The 25011-nt window shown below is 42.7% G+C and overlaps 1 protein-coding gene across 1 annotated transcript in view; it reads left to right on the top strand.

Moving 5' to 3' along the window:
• LOC115112507 (rho guanine nucleotide exchange factor 28-like) overlaps nt 1-25011 on the top strand; it is a gene marked incomplete at its 5' end in the record, with an annotated part of 45128 nt that overhangs the window by 8408 nt on the left and 11709 nt on the right. The window contains 19 exons of the mRNA XM_065011150.1: nt 8511-8606; nt 9872-9995; nt 12577-12730; nt 13002-13057; nt 16124-16175; nt 16635-16755; nt 16852-16976; nt 17278-17418; nt 17610-17860; nt 18028-18153; nt 18396-18513; nt 18724-18984; nt 19254-19330; nt 22765-22943; nt 23194-23282; nt 23580-23771; nt 23905-24033; nt 24262-24389; nt 24884-24931. Of these exons, the coding sequence (XP_064867222.1) occupies nt 8511-8606; nt 9872-9995; nt 12577-12730; nt 13002-13057; nt 16124-16175; nt 16635-16755; nt 16852-16976; nt 17278-17418; nt 17610-17860; nt 18028-18153; nt 18396-18513; nt 18724-18984; nt 19254-19330; nt 22765-22943; nt 23194-23282; nt 23580-23771; nt 23905-24033; nt 24262-24389; nt 24884-24931 (2467 nt within the window). The remainder of the gene's footprint in view (nt 1-8510; nt 8607-9871; nt 9996-12576; nt 12731-13001; nt 13058-16123; nt 16176-16634; nt 16756-16851; nt 16977-17277; nt 17419-17609; nt 17861-18027; nt 18154-18395; nt 18514-18723; nt 18985-19253; nt 19331-22764; nt 22944-23193; nt 23283-23579; nt 23772-23904; nt 24034-24261; nt 24390-24883; nt 24932-25011) is intronic.

Genomic DNA, 25011 nt, shown 5'->3' with positions numbered 1-25011 from the left:
ATGAAACAAGCACAACATCTAAGGAACTCCATCACTATACTGAGAGCTTTGTCATTTCTAAAAGGGCGTTATTAGGGTGTTTTTCGAGCCTTTGTTCATGTTGGATGAGGAAGTGAATCATAATAAAGGTGTCTAGACCCTTCTATAACATGCCATTTACATGTAAAATAATTGTAAAGGGAACTGCAGCTGCAAAGTTAAAACACCCTATCACCCAAATATTGTTGCTTTAAAGGGTAGGAAGCATTTCTAGTTTTACCTCACCAGTGTGTGGTCAAAGACTTAGTAACTTATACTTAGTAAGTTGTAGTCACAATCTGGTTACTTATAAGTACAAACATAATGTTTTTGGGTTATTACATATTTATTAACTTATTTCCGTATATCTTCTAAAATACCCACAATGCGCTATTTCTCAACATCATGTGGAGGATCTACTCTGGGTTACTGACTTCATATGCTTGCTCAGTAGCTAACTCAAGCTAGCTAATGTTAGCCACACCTCATGCTCTTCACACCTCATGCTCGGTATTATCTTGTGGGAACCCGCTCTGGTGCCTTTTTGCCTTAGGATCAAAACGAAGGAGAAAATCATATCTGCTTGCTCTAATTGTACTAGGAGTCCTCATCGGTTCTCCTTTTATTTATTTGTATTTTTCGCCATTGTTCTCTGTGAAAAAGGCTACGGTAGTTTTGTAACTTTTTCAACCTTGGCTTAGTGCTGCACGCTAGCTGACTGAGCAAAGCGGATTTAACTTTATTAAGAAAACAGCCCTAATGTTGGAAACAAACATCATTATGTTGTCATCCAAAATCGCATTTATTTATTTTCCTAGCTGTAGCACACAATATTTTACATATAGCATTTATTTTAAGGGCGAACAAGTTTTGTCTGCTTCATGTTTTCATTTTTGCCATGGAACAAATATCGTGATACTCGTATCGTCACATCCCTATCTGGAATCAATCTATTTTTCTCACTATATAGCTAGTTAACGGATTTCCCTGACTCTCCCTAGGCCCGGTGAAGCGTTCGTGAGCCCCTCACTTTGATAACTCGGCCTGTGCTCTATTAAAAGTGTTGTCATTGAATTGGCCCTAGCCTTAAATCTGTATGTCTCTGCTCTCTCTTTGTTTTTGATCTGTGGTTATGTTTTAGTTGTGTTGTGTCGTGTGGTCTGCAGTAGTTGGGCTCTAGGCTGGTAGGGCAAACGTTAGCAGGCTAGTTGGCTAGCAACCTTGCAAGTTGTTTTGTAACAATAAATTCATGAAGTAGTTGCTTGTAAGAAAATGTAATTGAAACCAGTAGTCATACAATTTAGTTTAATTTGAAGTTACACATTGTAAATTACTGTATTTTTGTTGGAGTTTATATTATAGGGAATAAGCTGGCTTGCCGGGTCCTCTATATTACATCACACCCCAGAAAAACATTTTCCGACATGACGTTGGCATTCTTCAGAATTCTGATTGGCTTTAAATCAAATCAAATCAAATCAAATTGTATTTGTCACATACACATGGTTAGCAGATGTTAATGCGAGTGTAGCGAAATGCTTGTGCTTCTAGTTCCGACAATGCAGTGATAACCAACAAGTAATCTAACTAACAATTCCAAAACTACTGTCTTATACACAGTGTAAGGGGATAAAGAATATGTACATAAGGATATATGAATGAGTGATGGTACAGAGCAGCATACAGTAGATGGTATCGAGTACAGTATATACATATGAGATGAGTATGTAGACAAAGTAAACAAAGTGGCATAGTTAAAGTGGCTAGTGATACATGTATTACATAAGGATGCAGTCGATGATGTAGAGTACAGTATATACGTATGCATATGAGATGAATAATGTAGGGTAAGTAACATTATATAAGGTAGCATTGTTTAAAGTGGCTAGTGATATATTTACATCATTTCCCATCAATTCCCATTATTAAAGTGGCTGGAGTTGAGTCAGTGTCAATGACAGTGTGTTGGCAGCAGCCACTCAATGTTAGTGGTGGCTGTTTAACAGTCTGATGGCCTTGAGATAGAAGCTGTTTTTCAGTCTCTCGGTCCCAGCTTTGATGCACCTGTACTGACCTCGCCTTCTGGATGATAGCGGGGTGAACAGGCAGTGGTTCGGGTGGTTGATGTCCTTGATGATCTTTATGGCCTTCCTGTAACATCGGGTGGTGTAGGTGTCCTGGAGGGCAGGTAGCTTGCCCCCGGTGGTGCGTTGTGCAGACCTCACTACCCTCTGGAGAGCCTTACGGTTGAGGGCGGAGCAGTTGCCGTACCAGGCGGTGATACAGCCCGCCAGGATGCTCTCGATTGTGCATCTGTAGAAGTTTGTGAGTGCTTTTGGTGACAAGCCGAATTTCTTCAGCCTCCTGAGGTTGAAGAGGCGCTGCTGCGCCTTCTTCACGACGCTGTCAGTGTGAGTGGACCAATTCAGTTTGTCTGTGATGTGTATGCCGAGGAACTTAAAACTTGCTACCCTCTCCACTACTGTTCCATCGATGTGGATAGGGGGGTGTTCCCTCTGCTGTTTCCTGAAGTCCACAATCATCTCCTTAGTTTTGTTGACGTTGAGTGTGAGGTTATTTTCCTGACACCACACTCCGAGGGCCATCACCTCCTCCCTGTAGGCCGTCTCGTCGTTGTTGGTAATCAAGCCTACCACTGTTGTGTCGTCCGCAAACTTGATGATTGAGTTGGAGGCGTGCGTGGCCACGCAGTCGTGGGTGAACAGGGAGTACAGGAGAGGGCTCAGAATGCACCCTTGTGGGGCCCCCGTGTTGAGGATCAGCGGGGAGGAGATGTTGTTGCCTACCCTCACCACCTGGGGGCGGCCCGTCAGGAAGTCCAGTACCCAGTTGCACAGGGCGGGGTCGAGACCCAGGGTCTCGAGCTTGATGACGAGCTTGGAGGGTACTATGGTGTTCAATGCCGAGCTGTAGTCGATGAACAGCATTCTCACATAGGTATTCCTCTTGTCCAGGTGGGTTAAGGCAGTGTGCAGTGTGGTTGAGATTGCATCGTCTGTGGACCTATTTGGGCGGTAAGCAAATTGGAGTGGGTCTAGGGTGTCAGGTAGGGTGGAGGTGATATGGTCCTTGACTAGTCTCTCAAAGCACTTCATGATGACGGAAGTGAGTGCTACGGGCGGTAGTCGTTTAGCTCAGTTACCTTAGCTTTCTTGGGAACAGGAACAAAGGTGGCCCTCTTGAAGCATGTGGGAACAGCAGACTGGTATAGGGATTGATTGAATATGTCCGTAAACACACCGGCCAGCTGGTCTGCGCATGCTCTGAGGGCGCGGCTGGGGATGCCGTCTGGGCCTGCAGCCTTGCGAGGGTTAACATGTTTAAATGTCTTACTCACCTCGGCTGCAGTGAAGGAGAGACCGCATGTTTTCGTTGCAGGCCGTGTCAGTGGCACTGTATTGTCCTCAAAGCGGGCAAAAAAAGTTATTTAGTCTGCCTGGGAGCAAGACATCCTGGTCCGTGACTGGGCTGGGTTTCTTCTTTATGTAATAACTCGAAAAATAGAAAAGTGAGGTGTAACTTTGAATTGGGACCTTTGATGCATACACTAAAGCAAATATATCTGTTACATGTGGTTACGTTTATGCTTCACGCACACCTGTCCCCTATTCCCACTGATGAGTATTTGTATATACAGTGAGGGGGGAAAGAACAACTGACAAAGAAATGATAAGTCTATCATTTTAATGGTAGGTTTATTTGAACAGTGAGAGACAGAATAACAACAACAAAAATCCAGAAAAACGCATGTCAAAAATGTTATAAATTGATTTGCATTTAAATGAGGGAAATAAGTATTTGACCCCTTCTCAATCAGAAAGATTTCTGGCTCCCAGGTGTCTTTTATACAGGTAACGAGCTGAGATTAGGAGCACACTCTTAAAGGGAGTGCTCCAAATCTCAGTTTGTTACCTGTAAAAAAGACACCTGTCCACAGAAGCAATCCATCAATCAGATTCCAAACTCTCCACCATGGCCAAGACCAAAGAGCTCTCCAAGGATGTCAGGGACAAGATTGTAGACCTACACAAGGCTGGAATGGGCTACAAGACCATCGCCAAGCAGCTTGGTGAGAAGGTGACAACAGTTGGTGTGATTATTCGCAAATGGAAGAAACACAAAAGAACTGTCAATCTCCCTCGGCCTGGGGCTCCATGCAAGATCTCACCTTGTGGAGTTGCAATGATCATGAGAACGGTGAGGAATCAGCCCAGAACTAGAGGGGAGGATCTTGTCAATGATCTCATGGCAGTTGGAAATATAATTACCAAGAAAACAATTGGTAACAAACTACGCCGTGAAGGACTGAAATCCTGCAGCGCCCGCAAGGTCCCCCTGCTCAAGAAAGCACATATACATGCCCGTCTGAAGTTTTCCAATGAACATCTGAATGATTCAGAGGACAACTGGGTGAAAGTGTTGTGGTCAGATGAGACCAGAATTTGGCATCAACTCAACTCGCCGTGTTTGGAGGAGGAGGAATGCTGCCTATGACCCCAAGAACACCATCCCCACCGTCAAACATGGAGGTGGAAACATTATGCTTTGAGGGTGTTTTTCTGCTAAGGGGACAGGACAACTTCACCGCATCAAAGGGATGATGGATGGGGCCATGTACCGTCAAATCTTGGGTGAGAACCTCCTTCCCCCAGCCAGGGCATTGAAAATGGGTCGTGGATGGGCATTCATTACGGCCCATCATTACGCACACCTGTCACCATCATTACGCATATCAGCGCTTCATTGGACTCATCTGGATTCCATCACTTATTGATTGCCTCCCCTATATCTGTCTATTCCTCAGTTTCATCCCCATGTCAGCATGAATGTTGTTTTTTTGTTCCCTTTGTCCAGACGCTGTCCTTGTTTTGTTTCATGTCGGTTATATATTAAATGTTCACTCCCTGTACTTGCTTCTCGTCTACCAGCATCTGTCCCTACAGAATGCTGACACCATAATTGGAAGCATCAGGGAGTTTTTTTGTTGGTAACGTTGGATCCGGGTGCCCTGCCGAAGGAATCTGGGGGTGCCTCAGCTGGTTCGTCAGACTTCCATGCCTGGGCTGGCTCGAGAGGTTTTTCTTACCTCGGTTGGTTCAGCAGGCTCCCATCCCAAGTCATACCTCAGCCGGCTCGTCGAGCTCCCACGCCTCGGCAGGCTCTCAAAACTGGTGACTCTAAAACAACGTTTAATGGCTGTGATTGGCGATAACATTGTTGTTACTCCACAATACTAACCTATTGACAGTGAAAAGAAGAAAGCCTGTACAGAATAAAAATATTCCAAAACATGCATCCTGATTGAAATACGCCACTAAAGCAACGTTTTGGTTTTTGCCCTGACACTACAAAGCTGATGATTATTTGATTATTTGAAGCTGTGTAGTGTAAGGGCAATTACCAAAATGTACTTCCCTTGGGGTCCCGAGGACCGAGTTTCATAAACTCTGCACTAAAGTAATGCTGCAAAAAATGTGGCAAAGCAATTCACTTTTTGTCCTGAATAGAAAGTGTTATGTTTGGGGTAAATCCAATACACTTTACTGAGTACCACTCCACATATTTTCAAGGATAGTGGTGGCTGCATCATATTATGGGTATGCTTGTAATCGTTAAGGACAGCGGAGTTCTTCAGGATTTAAAAGATATGGAATGGAGCTAAGCACAGGTAAAATCCTAGAGGATAACCTGGTTTTGTCTGCTTTCCACCAGACACGGGGAGATTAATTCCCCTTTCAGCAAGACAATAACTGGGGTTGCTTTCCAAGAAGACAGTGAATGTTCCTGAGTGGGCAAGTTACAGTTTTGACTTAAATCTTCTTGGAAATCTATGGCAAGACCTGCAAATGGTTGTCTAGCAATGTTAAACAACCAATTTGACAGAGCTTGAAGAATTTCGAAAATAATAATGGGTAAATGTTGCACAATCCAGGTGTGTAATCAGTTTTTGTAATCCGTGGCTCTATTGGAGGTGGAGTGGTTTCACCTCTTTTCCTCCATCTCCATCTCAGTGTGCTTCATTCTATAGCTTGACGACTCCTGATATATCCAGGAGTGATACGTATACATTTTGTCTTCATCTGTTATTGTCTAGTACTGTTTCTTTGCTAACTAGGTCAATCTACTTTAGTAGGCTGCCTGTCTTCCCATTAGCCTACTTACTGTGTGAACTGCAGACTGCTATTAACTTGCAGATGATTGTTGACACATCAACCAGGATTAAGGGGTATGGCAATTTGTGACTATTGTTTTGGTGGCTCAATCTACAAGGCATTCAAAGTTGATCACCAAACATTTCTGTAAAAAACAACAACGATAAAGCCTTGCGTTCCTAATGATTATTTTTTGCGCTGTTGGCAGTAGGTGCATTTGATTCAGCAGCCCTAGCGCCGAGGAGGTAAAGTGTTCCCATTTTAAACCATTTCATGTGTCTGAAGGTAGAACAAAATATTTGTTTAACTATCCCAAGATAGACCAGAGCCTTTCGTTTCCAATGAGAGCAAAGGAATCATAGTGGGCAGAACACGGTGGGCAGAGCCAAGCACGAGCTAGTGAGATCCTATTGGCGCATTCTAACATTTATTTGCATATGTTCGATAGGGAAGGACTACTCTGTAAAGAGTATGTGTGAAATAACTAAAAACAATTTTTTGAAACTTTGGAAAAGGTCAAGTCTACAATGCAGTCCACTCTGTTTTGTACATATTATAGTTTTGGAAACAGAAAACTGTATGGAGATCGAATGTTTCATTGATGAGAAAATTTGAAGAATGTCAGCCAAAATCCATCTCCTCCCAGTGCCGGCCACTGGGCTTCCACTATTCACCATATTTGGTAGTGGAAATACCAATTGGATGCTTCACATTTATTTCTAGTGAAATGTCTGTCTCTTTCTTCTATCTGTGTTATACCTGGCAGGCCCAGAGAGCAAATCAAGTGCACCTATAGGCCTACCGCTGGTCATTCAGATAGCGAAGATCACTGTTTCTCCACAGTTTCCTTGCGCCATGGGCTGTAAAAAGAACAGCAAATTTGATACTGTAGGATTTAAAAACATTTAAAACCATGACTAGAGACTCAATTAATATAGCAAAAAATATGCTGTTTTTATATGTTCATTTTTAAGTTGTTATTCAGCACTGTCAACAATTTGTTCATCACTTTTATAAGCCATAAAATGCACGTTCTCCCTACTTTCACTAAGGCTACAACCAGCTCTGCAGCTGCAATGAATGAGTAGAGCAAAGTGTTTCAATAAGCTTGGGTTGTTATTATTAACACCTTGTCTATTTTTTCACATCAAGGAATATTTCACTTTCTCTGGTCATACGAGTAACAACATGAATTGGTGCATGTGGCAGAAATAATGCAATGCGACTTGAGTTTCACCAACAGCTGGAAGACTGTGTCCCCTTTTCTGAGATGAGGAGGAAGGGAGAGAGGAGGGACGGTGAGTCGGGTGAGAGGCAGCCTCCCTGCTGCGCTCTCCCTCCCTCCCATCAGATGCAGGCCATCAGTCCAGTAAAAAAAAATTAAAAAGCAAATTATTACGCTCACTCAGCTGTGCCTCACAAGTAATACAACAAATTATCCATACCAGTGTGATCATATACTTAACATTTTGAAATGTAATTTAAAAATGGTCTGAGAACAACATTGGCAGGGCAGTTCAATCATAGCCAATATATAGTGATAATGTATTGGGCTTATAGCCTACTGCACAATGTCACGCCCTGACCATAGAGAGCCTGTTATTCTCTATGTTGGTTAGGTTGGGGTGTGACTAAGGTGGGTCATCTAGGTGATTATATATCTATGCTGGCCTGGTATGATTCCCAATCAGAGGCAGATGTTTATCCTTGTCTCTGAATGGGGGATCATATTTAGGCAGCCATTTCCCCTTTTGTGCTTTGTGGGATCTTGACTATGTATAGTTGCCTGTGAGCATATTTGTAGCTTCACATTTAGTTTTGTTTGTTTATTGTTTCGTTTTGCTTTGAGGTTCACATAGCAATAAAGATGTGGAACCCAGATCACGCTGCGCTTTGGTCCAGTTATTATGACTGATGTGACACACAATCCTTATTGCTATAGAACTGTTTTTAGTAGATTAATATTGCATAGGTTTATGTTTTTTAAGTCATGTTTAAAAAATCTGAGCGGTACTCAAAGTGATCATGACTCAGAAAAGGTTGGTGACCAATGCTCTAATCAAATCCAGACATATTTAAATGTAATATGCTTCAGAATGACAGTTATGGTTTTGGCTGGAAATACCGGGAAAGGTGATTTATTCTCAGGATGGAACATTTGTAAAATACCTGGAAAATATTCAACCCTAGCGTACATGTGCTTAGACCACCAGGGCATGAGGCCTGTGCAGTAGCTTCAAGATCTGTGGAAAAGGGTTCAAGACAGACCTGGTAAGCAGTGACCTCCAGAACTCAGTCATTCAGTGTGTTTCACCATAGGGATGTGGGTTTCCGTAAGAGGGTCCAGTCTGCTGAGGACGAAGGCAGCTCGTCATCATCACTCCAACACCTCACCCTCTCAGAGTTCCTCAAAGAGTATGTCCCATTTCACTAATCTGGCTCCCATGCCACGCATGAGTAGCGCAAGACCCACCTATAATAACCCATTAACCCTGGCCACCATTTTCTTGGACTAAGCCTGGTATGCTCCTGGGTGAAGTTTCCACTGGTTACAGATCTAGGATCAGATTACCCTCAGCCAATCTTAACCTTAACCATTAGTGGGGTAAAGGCGAAACTGACCTATGATCAGTGTCTAGTGGCAACTTCACCTTACTCTGTCTTGTTCACCCGATCTCATTTTTTTTAAACTAATCTAATAACTCAATATGACACCTACCTCTTTACAAAACTGAACCATACCGCAACTTCTTAACTAGCCACGATACATACAGTTTTTTTTATATCTATATATTACTTTATTTTACCTTATTTTACCAGGTAAATTGACTGAGAACTCATTAGTTACAGGGGAGAGGAGTAACCCTTCATCGCTACTTTGTCCATCTGAAGACAGGTGGAGCTCCTCCCTGATGTCAACTATGATTCTAGCCAATGGCAGGATAGTTAAGGAACCTCAAATGGCACCCTATTCCCTATGTAGTGCCCTACTTTAATTTATTTTTCATTTTACCCTTATTTTACCAGGTAAATTGACTGGGAACACATTCTCAGTCAACTTAATGACCAGATCCCAACGGGCTTTTGTCTAAAAGTAAGGCACTATATATGGAATAGGGTGCGATTTGGGAGGCAGCCCTTTTCTTTGAAGTCTGTTACACCAGATGTTATCAGTATGGCTCAGTTCTGCTTTGACATGGAAAGACTGTGTATTGCATTGCATGTACTCTTAACTGTCCTCCTGCCTCTAACAGAATACCTATCACCTGGAATGTCTACTCTACCTACCAGTAGTGTTATGAATAGCTGACATTATGTGTCAAGGTCATGCCTTGAATAGCATCGATGCATAATTTAAACTGTTGGGTTATTTCCAAGTATGTTCCAAGTAAGAGTGCTGGTCTTTTTGACCAGGGGTGGCCAATCCTGGAGGCCAATCAATTTATCATGGTCTTCAATCTCTACACCCTGAATAGTTTTACTCAGGTGTTAAGGTGTTTGAGTTGACCACTCCTGGTCTAGATTAATGAGATAAACCTAGCTAGCCTTGTCCCAGATCTGTGTGTGCTCTTGCCAACTCCATGGCTCACTGTCAAGCCAGAAACAGACTGTAACCCAGGCTAAAACCTAGCTTTACTGTACTATGGAATGTCATACTGAAATTATTTTCCTAAAAACAGGATTGAGGACGAGGAGTGGGATAAATACATAATTCCCTCCAAAGTTGAGTCAGAGAAATACAAAGTCAGCAGAACCTTCAGCTTCCTGAAGAGCAGGATGTCCAGCCCACGTAACAAGATCAAGGTGAGAGCTCCGGGGTGAAGTTTCCCCTAGCTACAGATCTAGGATCAGCTTCCCCTCCCCCAATCATAACCTTAACCATAAATAGCAGAAATGCAAGAATGACCCAAGATCAGCATCTAGGGGCAAATTCAACCTACGTACACCCAAGTGAGATAGACAACAAACACTCTGTTGGTTATTCTCCAAGTTACAACAAAATATACTGTAGTACTACAGCAAAATCCAGTTCTTGGGTTAAAAGTTTAAGATAATCCACACTAGACGTGCTACTGGACCTGTTGGACTCTCCCACACAAACCTTTAAACACCTCTGTCAGGATTACTATTCTGCTGGGAGCCATTGTTTGGGAATGGTGCCTTTGCTCGGGGAAGGGAAAATTCCCTTTCCATACATCTTAGTAACAGGACACAATGAAAACATCCTCTAAAATAATCTACAGACCCCCAGCGCAGGGCCGGGATCCAAAACACATCCCATTATACTCAATCAGTAATATACCCATGTACACTGAAAAGAACACAAAAATCCAATAAACTTTTATTTGTTGCATGCTTCCTGAACAACAGGTGTAGACTAACAGTGAAATGCGTACTTAAGGGCCCTTCCGACAATGCAGAGAGAAAGAGAAAAAATAGAAAAATAATAACACGAGGAATACAATGACAAACAATAACTTAGCTATACATACAGTTGAAGTCGGAAGTTTACATACACTTTGGCCAAATACAATTAAACTCAGTTTTTCACAATTCCTGACATTTAATCCGAGTAAATATTCCCTGTTTTAGGTCAGTTAGGATCTCCACTTTATTTTAAGAATGTGAAATGTCAGAACAATAGTCGAGCATGATTTATTTCAGCTTTTATTTCTTTCATCGCATTCCCAGTTGGTCAGAAGTTTACATACACTCAATTAGTATTTGGTAGCATTGTCTTTAAATTGTTTCACTTGGGTCAAACATTCCGGGTAGCCTTGCCACAATAAGTTGGGTGAATTTTGGCAGAGCTGGTGTAACTGAGTCAGGTTTGTAGGTCTCGTTGCTCCTTCCTCGCTCAAACTTTTTCAGTTCTGCCCACAAATGTTCTATGGGACTGAGGTCAGGGCTTTGTGATGGCCACTCCAATACCTTGACTTTGTTGTCCTTAAGCCATTCTGCCACAACTTTAGAAGTATGCATTGGGGTCATTGTCCATTTGGAAGACCCATTTGCAACCAAGCTTTAACTTCCTGAGTGATGTAATGAGATGTTGCTTCAATATATCCATGTCATTTTCCCCTCTCATGATGCCATCTATTTTGTGAAGTGCACCAGTCCCTCCTGCAGCAAAGCACCCCCACAACATGATGCTGCCACCTCCGTGCTTCACGTTTGGGATGGTGTTCTTGGGCTTGCAAGCCTCCCCCTTTTTCCTCCAAACATAACAATGGTCATTGTCACCAAACAGTTCTATTTTTGTTTCATCAGACCAGAGGACATTTCTCTAAAAAGTAAGATCCCCATGTGCAGCTGCAAACCGTAGTCTGGCTTTTTTTTATGGCGGTTTTGGAGCAGTGGCTTCCTCCTTGCTGAGTGGCCTTTCAGGTTATGTCGATATAGGACTTGTTTTACTTTGGATATAGATACCTTTGTACCTGTTTCCTCCAGCATCTCCACAAGGTCCTTTGCTGTTGTTCTTGGATTGATTTGCACTTTTCGCACCCAAGTACGTTCATCTCTAGGAGACAGAACACTTCTCCTTCCTGAGTGGTATGACAGCTGTGTAGTCCCATGGTGTTTATACTTGCGTACTATTGTTTGTACAGATGAACGTGGTACCTTCAGGTGTTTGGAAATTGTTCCCAAGGATGAACCAGACTTGTGGAGGTCTACAATTATTTTTCTGAGGTCATGGCTGATTTCTTTTGATTTTCCCATGATGCCAAGCAAAGAGGCACTGAGTTTGAAGGTAGGCCTTGAAGTACATCCACAGGTACATCTCCAATTGACTGAAATAATGTAAATTAGCCTATCAGAAGCTTCTAAAGCCATGACATCATCTTCTAGAATTTTCCAAGCTGTTTAAAGGCACAGTCAACTTAGTGTATGTAAACTTCTGACCCACTGGAATTGTGATACAGTCAGGCAACCTGGTATCACACCAGAGAACACACACAGGAAATAAACCTTTTAGCTGTGAGGACTGTGGAAAGAGTTTTACGACATCTAACCATCTTATTGTACACCAGAGAACCCACACTTAATTATGTGAAATAATCTGTCTGTAAACAATTGATGGAAAAATGACTTGTGTCATGCACAAAGTAGATGTCCTAACCGACTTGCCAAAACCAGAGTTTATTCATATGAAATTCCTGGAGTGGTTGAAAAAGGAATTTTAATGACTCCAACCTAAGGGTATTTAAACTTCCGACTTCAACTCTACATATTACTGTGCAATAGAATATGTCACTGTCTACACAACAGTAGCAGGTAATAGCAACATCTGACTGTGCCTTAATCTCTCTCTCAAGTTCTCTCTTCCTCACTAAAACACCCCCCACCCATGGCTTTGGCTTCTCTGGGGCTTTCTGCACTGCAGGTGAAGGAGGGAAAAGAGAAGACTGGAAAGGAGAAGACAGGAGCAACTAACGTACACCAGTTTGTGCCAGTCTCTCCCTCAGGACCCTCTGGGCTGTCTGTATATGTGGCCTGTGACAAGCCTTTCCCTGGGAAAGAGTTTCTGCAGTGTACCAGTGAGTACTGTACTTTTTGTCGCTCTCTATTCCCTGTAGGGGACTATTGCTCAGGTCTTTGGCCATGTCTAATAACAAGGCAATTTGATAGCAATTCCAATCCCTTAATTAAGATTGCTAATTATAATTTTTTTAATCAAATCTTTAATGCTAACATGGAGGATAGTTTGGTCAAACTCTGTGCACAATTAGCTCTGCTGAGCACTAGTATCTGATTACTGTGACAATTAACATACTGAGTGAAAGTCATAAAATGTCACTTCCTCCCTAGACTGCTCTCTGAGTGTCCATAAGGGCTGTCGTGACTCGACTGCAGCCTGTGGGAAGGTATGGGTCACCTACTGAACATATTCTTTCACCTTTGACCCCATGAGTACTGTATATCACTGAGAACTAATGCTACATTCATGCCATGTGTTCAGAAATACAACTTCTAAATTCAGAGCAACAAGTTGTTTGCGTTCATGTGCTTTGAATTCAGAGAGAATGACAATTGACTAACACCTGACTAGTTACTTCAACCATAAACGAGAATTACGGCTAACATGCTCGCAAACAAACAAATTATAGTGTTCTAAAACATATGTATGTAAATGTTTTTGATGAATAACATTTTGTTGTTTATAATTAACTGCTGAAAACATTTTGTCATCAACGGTAATTTCCTTGGTAGGCGATATCAGAGTTCAACATGTCGGAGAAGTGGGAGTACTCTGATCTTATCCGAGTTTCCGATTTGTAATTAAGAGTTGGAGGGCCATTCAAATAGATTTTTTTACCCTTGGAAACTACAATTTCCGAGTTTCAGACATGTTTTGAACGCGTCATAAAGAACATGGAGACCTATGCTAGGATCCTATTCACACTATAGCTGAACTGGGAGAATACATGGCATCCAGTCTAGCTTTGTCTTGTAAATGTACTCGCCAGTGTCGATTTTAGCATGTACATCTTGGTGTGGCAAACCAAAAAATGCATGCCAGCAAAGCCACTACACAACACAACACTAAACAATACATTAATTGCACTATAACGGTGAGAAACGGTGCCAACAAACTGTTAGGGCCTGCATAGAGCTGTCCAAACAGCAGTCCCAACTTACCACTGCTACACCTGGCTATCAGCGAAGCCTTGTCTAGCAGGGCAACAGTTCATTCAGCCTTATTTACTGCCTTTAAAAAAACATAGCTGATATGGCTGATTTGCTTAAAACCTCTTAAAGGATTAGCCCCTTTTTTCAAATGTTCGCCTAAAATGACATACCCAAGTCTAAGACCCTGGAAGCAAAGATATGCATATTCTTGGTACCATTTGAAAGGAAACTTTGAAGTTTATGGAAATTTGAAAGGAATGTAGAAGAATAGAACACAGTAGATCTGGTAAAAGATAATACAAAGAAAAAAAAACGTTATTTTGTATTTTTTTGTACCATCTTTGAAATGCAAGAGAAAGGCCATAATGTATGATTCCAGCCAGGGGCAATTTAGATTTTGGCCACCAAATGGCATCGGTGTATGTGCAACGGTTTAGACTGATCCAATGAACCACTGCATTTCTGTTCAAAATTGTGTCATACCTTTTCATGTTCTTAATTATGCACTCTCCTCAAACAATAGCATGGTATTCTTTCACTGTAATAGCTACTTTAAATTGGACAGTGCAGTTAGATTAACAAGAATTACAGACCATTGCTCGTATTTCTTGGCCCAAGCAAGTCTCTTCTTATTATTGGTGTTCTTTCGTAGTGGTTTCTTTGCAGCAATTCGGCCACGAAGGCCTGAATCACACAGTTTCATCTGAACAGTTGATGTTGAGATGTGTCTGTTACTTGATCTCTGTGAAGCACTTATTTGGGCTGCAATGGTTTTTGCGACTGCACTTGAAGGAACTTTAATGCATTAAGAAGGAAAGAAATTCCACAAATTAACTTTCAACCTCTTGGAACTACCCATCCCGGATCCGGGAGAATTGTCAGCAACTACACTAATTAGCATAGTGCAACGGTCAAATAATCTTACTAGAAAATATTCATATTCATGAAATCACAAGTGAAATATAGCGAAACACAGCTTAGCCTTTTGTTAATCACCCTGTCGTCTCAGATTTTGAAATTATGCTTTACAGCGATAGCAAGACAAGCGTCTGTGTAAGTTTATCGATAGCCTAACATAGCATTATGTCCAGCTAGCAGCAGGAAGCTTGGTCACGAAAATCAGAAAAGCAGTCAAATTAACCATTTACCTTTAATGATCTTTGGATGTTTTCACTGACGAGACTCCCAGTTAGACAGCAAATGTTCCTTTTGTTCCATAAAGATTATTTTTATACCCAAAATACCTCTGTTTGTTTGTCACGTTATGTTCAGAAATCCACCAGAAATAGCGGTCACGACAACGGCGAAAAAAAAATCCAAATTATATCCATAATATCGACAGAAACATGGCAAACATTTTTTATAATCAATCCTCAAGGTGTTTTTCAAATATCTATTCGATAATATATCAACCGGGACAGTTGGCTTTTCAGTAGGACCGGGAGGAAAAATGGCTACCTCTCTTTTACGCAAGAATCACTCTGAGAGCCATCAGCTGGCCACTTACGCAATGTGCTCGTTTACGCTCATTCTTCAACATAAAGGCGTGAAACTACGTCTAAAGGCTGTAGACACCTTAGGGAAGACGTAGAAAAAGGAAAAAAATTGAAAACATTTTTAAAAAATGGTCCAAAACACACTTTTTACGAGGTAAAATGTATTTTTTAAATTTTGAAGATTTCACGTTTGAGACCTGACTTTCTGACCATTTCATATATGAAATCCTACGGCGCAGTGCGCTCGCCAGCTTTTGTATTTTTGGTTTATAACACCTGGCATTTGACATGTTCATCTTGCAATATGTTTTTGACCACCATCCAATTGAGTGGTATTTGCGATTGTGTGTATGGTTGGCCCAAAGCCAATAGATGCCATTCATTTTTGTCCATTTCATGGGGTTCTTCCTTTACCAACCCCTACGCTCTGTATTTTCCACTGGCTGCCCCACCAGCACAGAAAGCACTGAGCTAGGCTGAAACACCAGCATTTTGGAGCTGCCTTACCCATGAAAGCAAAAAAGACACCTAGTTTGTGTGCGGCTTTATTAACACAATTATTATTTCATTTTTTATATTGTTTGCAAACTGATATGTGACACATATTAATGGCAAAATAACATGCCCCACCTGCCCTGAATGACGCGTCGCCACTGCATATGATAAACTACAGATTTATCGGGACCACCCCCATACTGATAAGTCAATCTCATGTGCAAATTAGAGAAGGCTATTAGATGTACTGATAATGAACTACTAAGTAAGTGCTACTAATAAATCTTGATTTGATTATCCTGTCCTCAGAGGCCTCTGGAGAAGAATGTGGCGATGTTAAAGTCCAAATCTCTCCCACACAGTAAGTTTGCCATTCCTCCTCTCCTCTACTATCTCCATTCATCAACATCCTCCTCCTCTTCTCCTTCATCTCTCCTGCCTAGTAAGTTAGGTATACCTTCTCCCTTCCTCCCTCCTCCTCTCTGATAATGTGTTAAAGTTTAATGGGGGCCAGGTGCGTGTGCCTGCAGTGTGAGAACATTGAGCATTTCTCACACACTGAATGAATGCGCCATTGCGCTATAACTACAGTGTGAGGTTTTGTCCCTGTTATGGGTTTTGTGACACAGAGGTCAAGTTAAGAAGTCAAGGTCAGATCAGGTGACTGAAGGAGACATTCTCAGTTTTGATCATTTGAAACACAATTAGTAGAATTGTTGTTGTTATATACAACTCTAATGGAGCTGGATGAATGTTGTCATCTTTGACATGTTCCCTCTTCTCCCCCCTCTCTCCTGTCCCCCCACCCCGCCATATTCAGTGATGAGGGAGGGTTCCCCTGCCTCCCTCACCTCTTCCTCCTCCCTCCTCACCATGCTGCCAAGAGGCAGAAAATATATGACTGCTCCCCTATCTAAGAGCCCCTCTGAGTCTACAGACCGGTGAGTACACACACACACACACACACACACACACACACACACACACTGCACAGGTCTCTCCAGCTTCATTAATAGATCCCGTCTCGCTCTCTCTAGGAGGCTGAGGGATGCTGTGGGGGTCAGTGTGGACAGTGACGTGTGGAACAGCTGCTCCCTTAATGAAGAGGGGTTACAGGTCACAGGGACCACATCATCCACAGACTACCATCTCACCACACAGGGTAATGGCTTGAACTGTACAACTGCACAACACCAGGGTATTAGAAGGACCAGACCTGTTAAAGTACATCATCAACACATACTGTAAACATACAAAACAGACAAGATTCAACAGCAGAAGTGTGTGTTAAGTTTCTCAGATGGAGCCTTGTACAAGCCAGAATGGCCCATAGGGCAGGATCTGTTTCTGTTCCATCTCCTGTTTCTGTAGTGTGAGGCAGCTGAAAGCACAAATACACCCCTGGACAGGACGCTAGTCTATTGCAGTGCCTTTCCTAATAGAATTTGACCTATCTCCATCAGAGTCGGTCGATACCCCCCTGCTCAGCGACCTATCGGCTGACCTGGTGGGGTTTGAGGTGGAGTCCTGGAGTCTGGCCGTCACAACTGAGTTCTGCAGAAAACACGACAAACACACCGTCAAACGTCAGGATGTCATCTACGGTGTGTTAGTGTGTGTGTGTGCATGTGTGAGAGTGTGTGTAAGGAATGGCAACACATTTCAGTGTCTCATATCTACGGTGTGTTGATGTGTGTGTGCGCATGTGTTTGTGCATGTGCACCTGTGTGCGTGTGCGTGAACAAGCATTTATACATAATCCTCTCTCTGTCTGTCTCTCTCTCTCCCCGTGTAGAGCTGATGCAGACAGAGTTGCACCACATCCAGACACTGACGGTGATGTCCGAGGTGTTTCGTCGAGGGATGCTGGATGAGCTCCAACTGGACTGGGAGTGTGTGGCTCGCATCTTTCCCTGTCTGGATCCTCTCCTGCTCTTCCACAGGAATCTCTTCGGATCTCTACAGGAGCGGCGATATGCTTCAGCCCAGCCCGGACACCCACACAACTACTGCATCCACAGTATAGGGGATATACTGTTGCAACAGGTTGACACCCACACACAACAACAGATGCAAGCACATGCATGTATGCTTATTACTCACAAATGCACATTCACTGTTAACATACAAACACAAACACCACATCATACAAACACCACATTTACACACTTCTGGACAACTCAAGGCCTATTCATATTCCCTATTTCTGTTAGTTCTCAGAAGACAACGCTGTGAAGATGAAGCAAGTGTACGGAGAGTTTTGTAGTCACCACACGGAGGCTGTCAAAGTCTTCAAAGAGCTGCAGCAGCAGAACAAGAAGTTCCAGGTGTTTGTCAAAGTATGTTTCTGATGGAAGCTTTCTTTTTTAGTCCAACTTGGTTTTTATGTTTGGTCAATAATGTCCTTAAGGAGGGACTGAACAGGATGATTTTACCTTGGTTTTGTGTGTGTTATTACACTTTTCTTATGACTACCGATGCCACTGAGGCCGTTTTTAACTGGAAAAGTTGTTTGGCAACTGCTCCTGTTTAAAATGTCTATCTTTCACTCAACACACACCAGTTGTTGTCTCTTCTTCAGCAACAGAGTAACAACTCTCTGGTCAGAAGAAGGGAGGTGCCAGAGTTCATCCTGTTAGTGACTCAGCGCATCACCAAGTACCCTGTACTACTGGAGAGGATACTGCACTATACACCCGGTCAGTTACAAAGAGGGGGGAAGGAGGGAGGGAGAGAGAGAGAGAGAGCAAAATTGAGAGAGAGAGAGAGAGAGAGAGCGAGCATAAAAGCAAGAGAGGGAGAGAGCATGAGAGAGAAAGTATGTTCTTCTTTGCACTATGTATACAACTATACAATGAAACTTTGTCAATTATGCCAGTATAGATCGTTTTTGTTCCTTCTACCTCCAGAGGGCAGTGAGGAGCACACTGAGCTGTCGCGGGCACTCACTCAGGTGCGTGACATCATCACTGCAGTGGACACGAGTGTGAGCAAGTACGAGAAAGCCCAGGAGCTGCAGGAGGTGTTGAGTCGCGTGGAGAACAAGAGCCTTTCCAAGCTGAAGAGCGGCGAGGTGTTCCGCAAGGACGACCTGCTAGGAAAACACCAACAGAGGGAGCTGCAGCACAAGGGACTTGTCTACTGGAAAACCGCTACGGGACGACTGAAAGGTAGGGTGAGGTCACTGTGTGTGTGTATAACATTATTTATTTTTTCTGTTCTTTTTTTTTTTTAAGGAATGTGGCAGTCCCACTCTTTTTATATGATAGGATAGATCAAGTGGAAAGATGGAGGAAAGAGTTTCTGAAATAGCAGTGGGCCGATTTCGAACCCATGCTGCAGCGGAATGCATTCCAGAGGCAGTGGCTTATACTGCGGCACCAACCTAGGTCGCAACAGTGTCTATTCTAACACTCTCCCTCACCCACTCTCTCTGCAGACATACTGGCTCTGCTGCTGACTGATGTCCTGGTGTTCCTGCAGGAGAAGGACCAGAGACTCATATTTGCTGCCGTGGTATGCCGGTTTGGTCAATCTCGTTACATTACACTTCATTCATTATTTCATTGCCTCGTGCCTTATCTGCAATTAGATTACATCCCTAAAAAATCCCCCAAAAAGTAACAAAAAGGATTCGTTAAAGGGATGCTTCGGGATTTTGACAATCAAGCCCTTTGCCTACTTAAGATGAATTCATTAGTGTTAGCATGCTAGCATGATTGGCTCGCGAAACTACCTCTAACTGGCATCGCGCATGCCCCGCCCACCAGAGGGTCTGTCTTTTTTAGCCATCTATTTCCTGTGTTTGAGGGGTGCAAAATCCACTTGTAACACTGGCTTGATTGCTTCCATTTTACTCCTGCGACTCTTTCATTATTTTGCTTGTGCCTGTCGATTTTTCCCATCAATGTTTGTAATGACCTCTCAAACACATCCTTGTAATGGCTGAAATGGATTCAATGGGATACATTGGCTTCGTCAGGGATCTAACGTACCATCTCGACACTTACATTACCGTTCAAAAGTTTGGGGTCACTTAGAAATGTCCTTGTTTTTGAAAGAAAAACAAAATAATTTGTCCATTAAAATAACATCAAATTGATAAGAAATACAGTGTAGACATTGTTAATGTTGTAAATGACTATTGTAGCTGGAAACGGCATATTTTTTAAATGGAATATCTACATAGGCATACAGAGGCCCCTTATCAGCAACCATCACTCCTGTGTTCCAATGGCACGTTGTGTTAGCTAATCCAAGTTTATCATTTTAAAATGCTAATTGATCATTAGAAAACCCTTTTGCAATTAAGTTAGCACAGCTGAAAATTGTTGTTCTGATTAAAGAAGCAATAAAACTGTCCTTCTTTAGACTAGTTGAGTATCTGGAGCATCAGCATTTGTGGGTTCGATTACAGGCTCAAAATGGCCAGAAACAAAGCACTTTCTTCTGAAACTCGTCAGTCTATTCTTGTTCTGAGAAATGAAGGCTATACCTTGCGAGAAATTTTCAAGAAACTGAAGATCTGGAACAACGCTGTGTACTACTCCCTTTACAGGTCTCTCCAGAGATGTTCAATTGGATTCAAGTCCGGGCTCTGGCTGGACCATTCAGAGACTTGTCCCGAAGCCACTCTTGCATTGTCTTGGCTATGTGCATAGGGTCTTTGTCCTATTAGACTGGGCCAAAGGTTCACCTTCCGAGGTCTTGAGCGCTCTGGAGCAGGTTTTCATCAAGGATCTCTCTGTACTTAGCTCCATTCATCTTTCCCTCAACCTGACTAATCTCCCAGTCCCTGCTGCTGTAAAAACATCCTCACCACATGATGCTGCCACCACTATGCTTCACCGGAGGGATGGTGCCAGGTTTCCTCTAGATGTGATGCTTGGCATTCAGGCCAAAGAGTTCAATCTTGTTTTCATCAGACCAGAGAATCTTGTTTCTCATGATCTGAGAGTCCTTTAGGTGCCATTTGGCAAACTCGAAGTGGGCTGTTGTGCCTTTTACTGAGGAGTGGCTTCCGTCTGGCCACGCTACCATAAAGGCCTGATTGGTGGAGTGCTGCAGAGATGGTTGTCCTTCTGGAAGGTTCTCCCATCTCCATAGAGGAACTCTGGAGCTCTGTCAGAGTGACCATCGAGTTCTTGATCACCTCCCTGGCAAAGACGTTTCTCTCCCGATTGCTCAGTTTGGCCGGGTAGCCAGCTCTAGGAAGAGTCTTGGTGGTTCCAAACTTCTTGCATTTAAGAATGATGGAGGCCACTGTGTTCTTGGGGACCTTCAATGCTGCATAAATGTCTTGGTACCCTTCCCCAGATCTATGCCTCGACACAATCCTGTCTCGGAGATCTACGAATGTGCCATTCCAAATCATGTCCAATAAATAGAGTTTACCACAGGTGGACTCCAAGTTGTAGAAACATCTCAAAGATGACCAATGGAAAGAGGATGCACCTGAGCTCAATTTCGAGTCTCTTAGCAAAGGGTCTGAATACTTATGGAAATAAAGTATTTCTGTTTTTACTTTGTAATACATTTGAAAACGTTTCTAAAAACCTGTTTTCACTTTGTCATTATGGAGTATTGTGTGTAAATTGATGAGGAAAAATATTTATTTAATCAATTTTTAGAATAAGGATGTAATGTAACACAATGTGGAAAAGGGGGAGGGGTCTGAATACTTTCCAAATGAACTGTACATGGCATAAGAGCAATTTAAACTCTTCGGGCTTGTGGGCAGTATTTTCACGTCTGGATGAAAAGCGTGCCCAATGTAAACTGCCCGCTACTCAGGCCCAGAAGCTAAGATATGCATATAATTGGTAGATTTCGATAGAAAACACTCTAACGTTTCGAAAACTGTTAAAATAATGTCTGTGAGTATAATAGAACTGATATGGCAGGCAAAAAACTGAGAAGAATCCATCCAGGGAAAATAAATTGAGGTCACTCTCTTTTCAATGGGGTTTCTCTATGGATCTAGATTTCTCTGGCTCTTGCTTGCAGTTCCTATCACTCCCACTAGAAGTCAACAGTCTTTAGAAATTGGTTGATGTTTTTCCTTTGAGAAATTAAGAAGTAGGGTTGTTCAGAACGAGGGTCGAGTCTAGTGTACTGTTGTGGTTGGGGCACGCAACCTGAAAGCACGCTCCACTTTGTTTTCGTCCGCTTTTGAACACAGTAATATCCCATCTTAAATTTGATTGATTATTTACGTTTAAAAATACCTAAAGTTGTATTAGAAAAGTTGTTTGAAATGTTTGGAACAAGTTTACAGGTAACTTACATATTTTGTAGTCATGTTGCACGAGTTGGAACCAGTGTTTTTCTGGATCAAACGTGCCAAATAAATTGACATTTTCTGAATTTATCGAACAAAAGGACCGTTTGTGATGTTTATGGGACATTTTGGAATGCCAACAAAATAAGTTATTCAAAGGTAAGGCATGAAATATATCGCTATTTCTGAGATTTTGAAATCTGACATGTTGGCTGGATTAACAACAGGTGTAGCCTTAATTTGGTGTATTGCATGTGTGATTTCATGAAAGTTTAATATTTATAGTAATTTAATTTGAATTTGGCGCTCTGCCATTTCACCGGATGTTGTCAAGGGGTTCCGCTAGCGGAACGTCTAGCCGTAACAGGTTTTAAAGGGGTAAACTGTGATTGGTACTATCATTTTAATTTCATGTATGGTCAGTCCTTGCATCCATAGTTCCGTCTATTAATTTTAAGAGTGTATACACTTCTCCAGCCCCATCATTTAGCTGTTTACCAAATAATTTTTTGCAGAACTCTGGTACTTCACAGAGAACAGGCTAAAAAGGAGAACGAAAAAACGAAGAACTATTCAACTAAACAGGGAGCCAGGGAGAACCGTCAGTCAGACAGGACGCCAGTAGTGTTCTTTCCCGGAAAATGACCTTATTTAAACTGTCCCTCTCCAGGACCAGAAGCCCCCAGTCATCCCCCTGCAGAAGCTAATTGTGAGAGAGGTAGCCAATGAGGAGAGAGGGATGTTCCTAATCTCTGCCTCCTCAGTGGGGCCTGAGATGTACGAGGTTCACACCTTCTCGAAAGAAGAGAGAAACGCCTGGATGAGACACATACGACGGGCCGTAGAGAGGTGAGGAGTGTGTGTGAGTGTTTGTGTGTTAATAATATAACAATAATAAGCCATTTAGCAGACACTTTTATCCAAAGCGACATACAGTCACACATTTTACATAATGGTGGCCCCAGCGGGAATCAAACCCACGACTATTGGCGTTTCAAGTGCTATGCTCTACCGACTGAGCCAAACAGAGCGTGTGTGTGTGTGTGTGTGTGTGTGTGTGTGGATGATTTTGTCCCTAATCCCCTGTGCTGTGTGTTAGTTGTCCTGAGGAGGAGGAAGAGAGAAGTGTTGAGACTGAGGTCAGACGGAACACTGAGCTGAGAGTTCAGAAGATCTACAAACTCCAAGGTAAGACATCAGTCATCCCTACACATTCATCATGGACTTAACCATTCTCATTTCAGACACTTTGTAGCGTTTTCCCCCCCCCAAAAAATTATCTGTGAGCCAGGAGAAACTGTAGTCCATTGTTTGGTTTTCTTATAAATAGCCATTACAAACTTCAGCTGACTTTATTACCATAGATTACATTTTCTCCTGGCCAATAGACCAATTTCAGGTTGAGGAACCATCCAATATTATGTTGCAATTTACAGGACTTCCATTTAAACTGAGTGTGATCCATGATCTGTATTGTTCTTTCAGACACCCTGGCAAGTCAGGACCAGCGTATCTGCAGTGGTCTGGAGGAGAAGCTACAGCTGTATGCCGAGCTGACAGAGTTAACCCTTCATACACCAGAGCCCCTGCCACAGCACCACCTACTGGTCCAACCAGACCCTGATGCTCAAATGCCACCGCAGACCACTGCACTACTCACAGCTGCACTCAAAGAGGGTGAGAACCACACACAGGAGCACTACGCACAGCTGCATCCTCTCCTTTTATATTAGAGAGTATATTGAGAGATATCTCTTCTCTCTTTCCTCGCTCGCTCTCTTGTTCTCTCTCGCGCTCTCTTTGTATGTAGCGGAGAAGCTGATGTCTACCTTGCAGGCCAATGAGGCCCACACTGAGCCCAGCCACAGCCCCCCTGTCAGAGTCCCAGAGTACTGCAGCTACAACAGCCATTACAGGATCCAGGAGTCACCCGCTGAGTGTGAGTCAATACACTAACCCTAATAACCCCCAAACTCTAACCCTAACCACAACCCCCAACGACTATGGAATTACCCATGAATCGCCTACAGAGAGTGAGTATGAGACACAACCACACAGTAAAGGAATAGTTTACCCCAAAATAGAAAGAATGTCAAAAGTGTTCGATTCTACTATAATCATGAACTGTTTCTTTAAATGGACTGTTTTTGGTGTCCTCTTACTGTAGTGGACTATCCGAGCAGTGTGAGCTCGGCCTCTCTGGTGTCGGATGGTGAGTGGGCAGGGCCAGACACCATCTTGTGGCACTCTATAACCGAGCTGAGGAGAAGAGACACCAATGGAGAACCAATGAAGGTGTGTGTGGATAGGTGTGGGTCCTTGTGGGGACCTAAAATCCCAAAAAGTCAAACAAGAAAAATTATCTTGGGGACATTTCTCATGTCCCCTTGATGACAAAGGCTATTTTTAGTTTAGGGGTTAGGGTTACAATTAGGATTAGATTTACAATTAGGATAAGGGTTAGTGGTTAGGGTTAGGGTTAAGAGTTTGGTTTAGGTTTAGGGTTTAGATTCGGGTTACGGGTTAAGGTCAGGGGTAAGGGTTAGGTTTAGTGTTAGATGTTAAGGAAAATATAATTTTGAATGGAAGTTAATTTTAGGTCACCACGAGGGATAGAGAGAGAGAGAGAGAGAGAGAGAGAGAGTGTGTGTGTGTGTGTGTGTGTGTGTGTGTGTGTGTGTGTGTGTGTGTGTGTGTGTGTGTGTGTGTGTGTGTGTGTGTGGCAAAGGAGTGCCAACAGATTTCATCGTTTTGTCTGTCCTCTTGTAATGGCATATTTTATCCTGCAGGTGGCAGAGAGTGTCCAGAGCCTGACCCAGCTGCTCTATAGTCTGCAGGTGAGAAACGTCACACACTCTTTAACCCTAGTGCCCAAACAACCACCTGGCGGTAGCATCCCTTAGCCTGGAAGGCCATC

Source organism: Oncorhynchus nerka, linkage group LG27, assembly GCF_034236695.1.
Source record: "Oncorhynchus nerka isolate Pitt River linkage group LG27, Oner_Uvic_2.0, whole genome shotgun sequence".
Lineage (NCBI taxonomy): Eukaryota > Metazoa > Chordata > Actinopteri > Salmoniformes > Salmonidae > Oncorhynchus > Oncorhynchus nerka.
The sequence above is the reverse complement of the archived record's forward strand: the minus strand, read 5'-3'. Positions and strand labels throughout refer to the sequence as shown.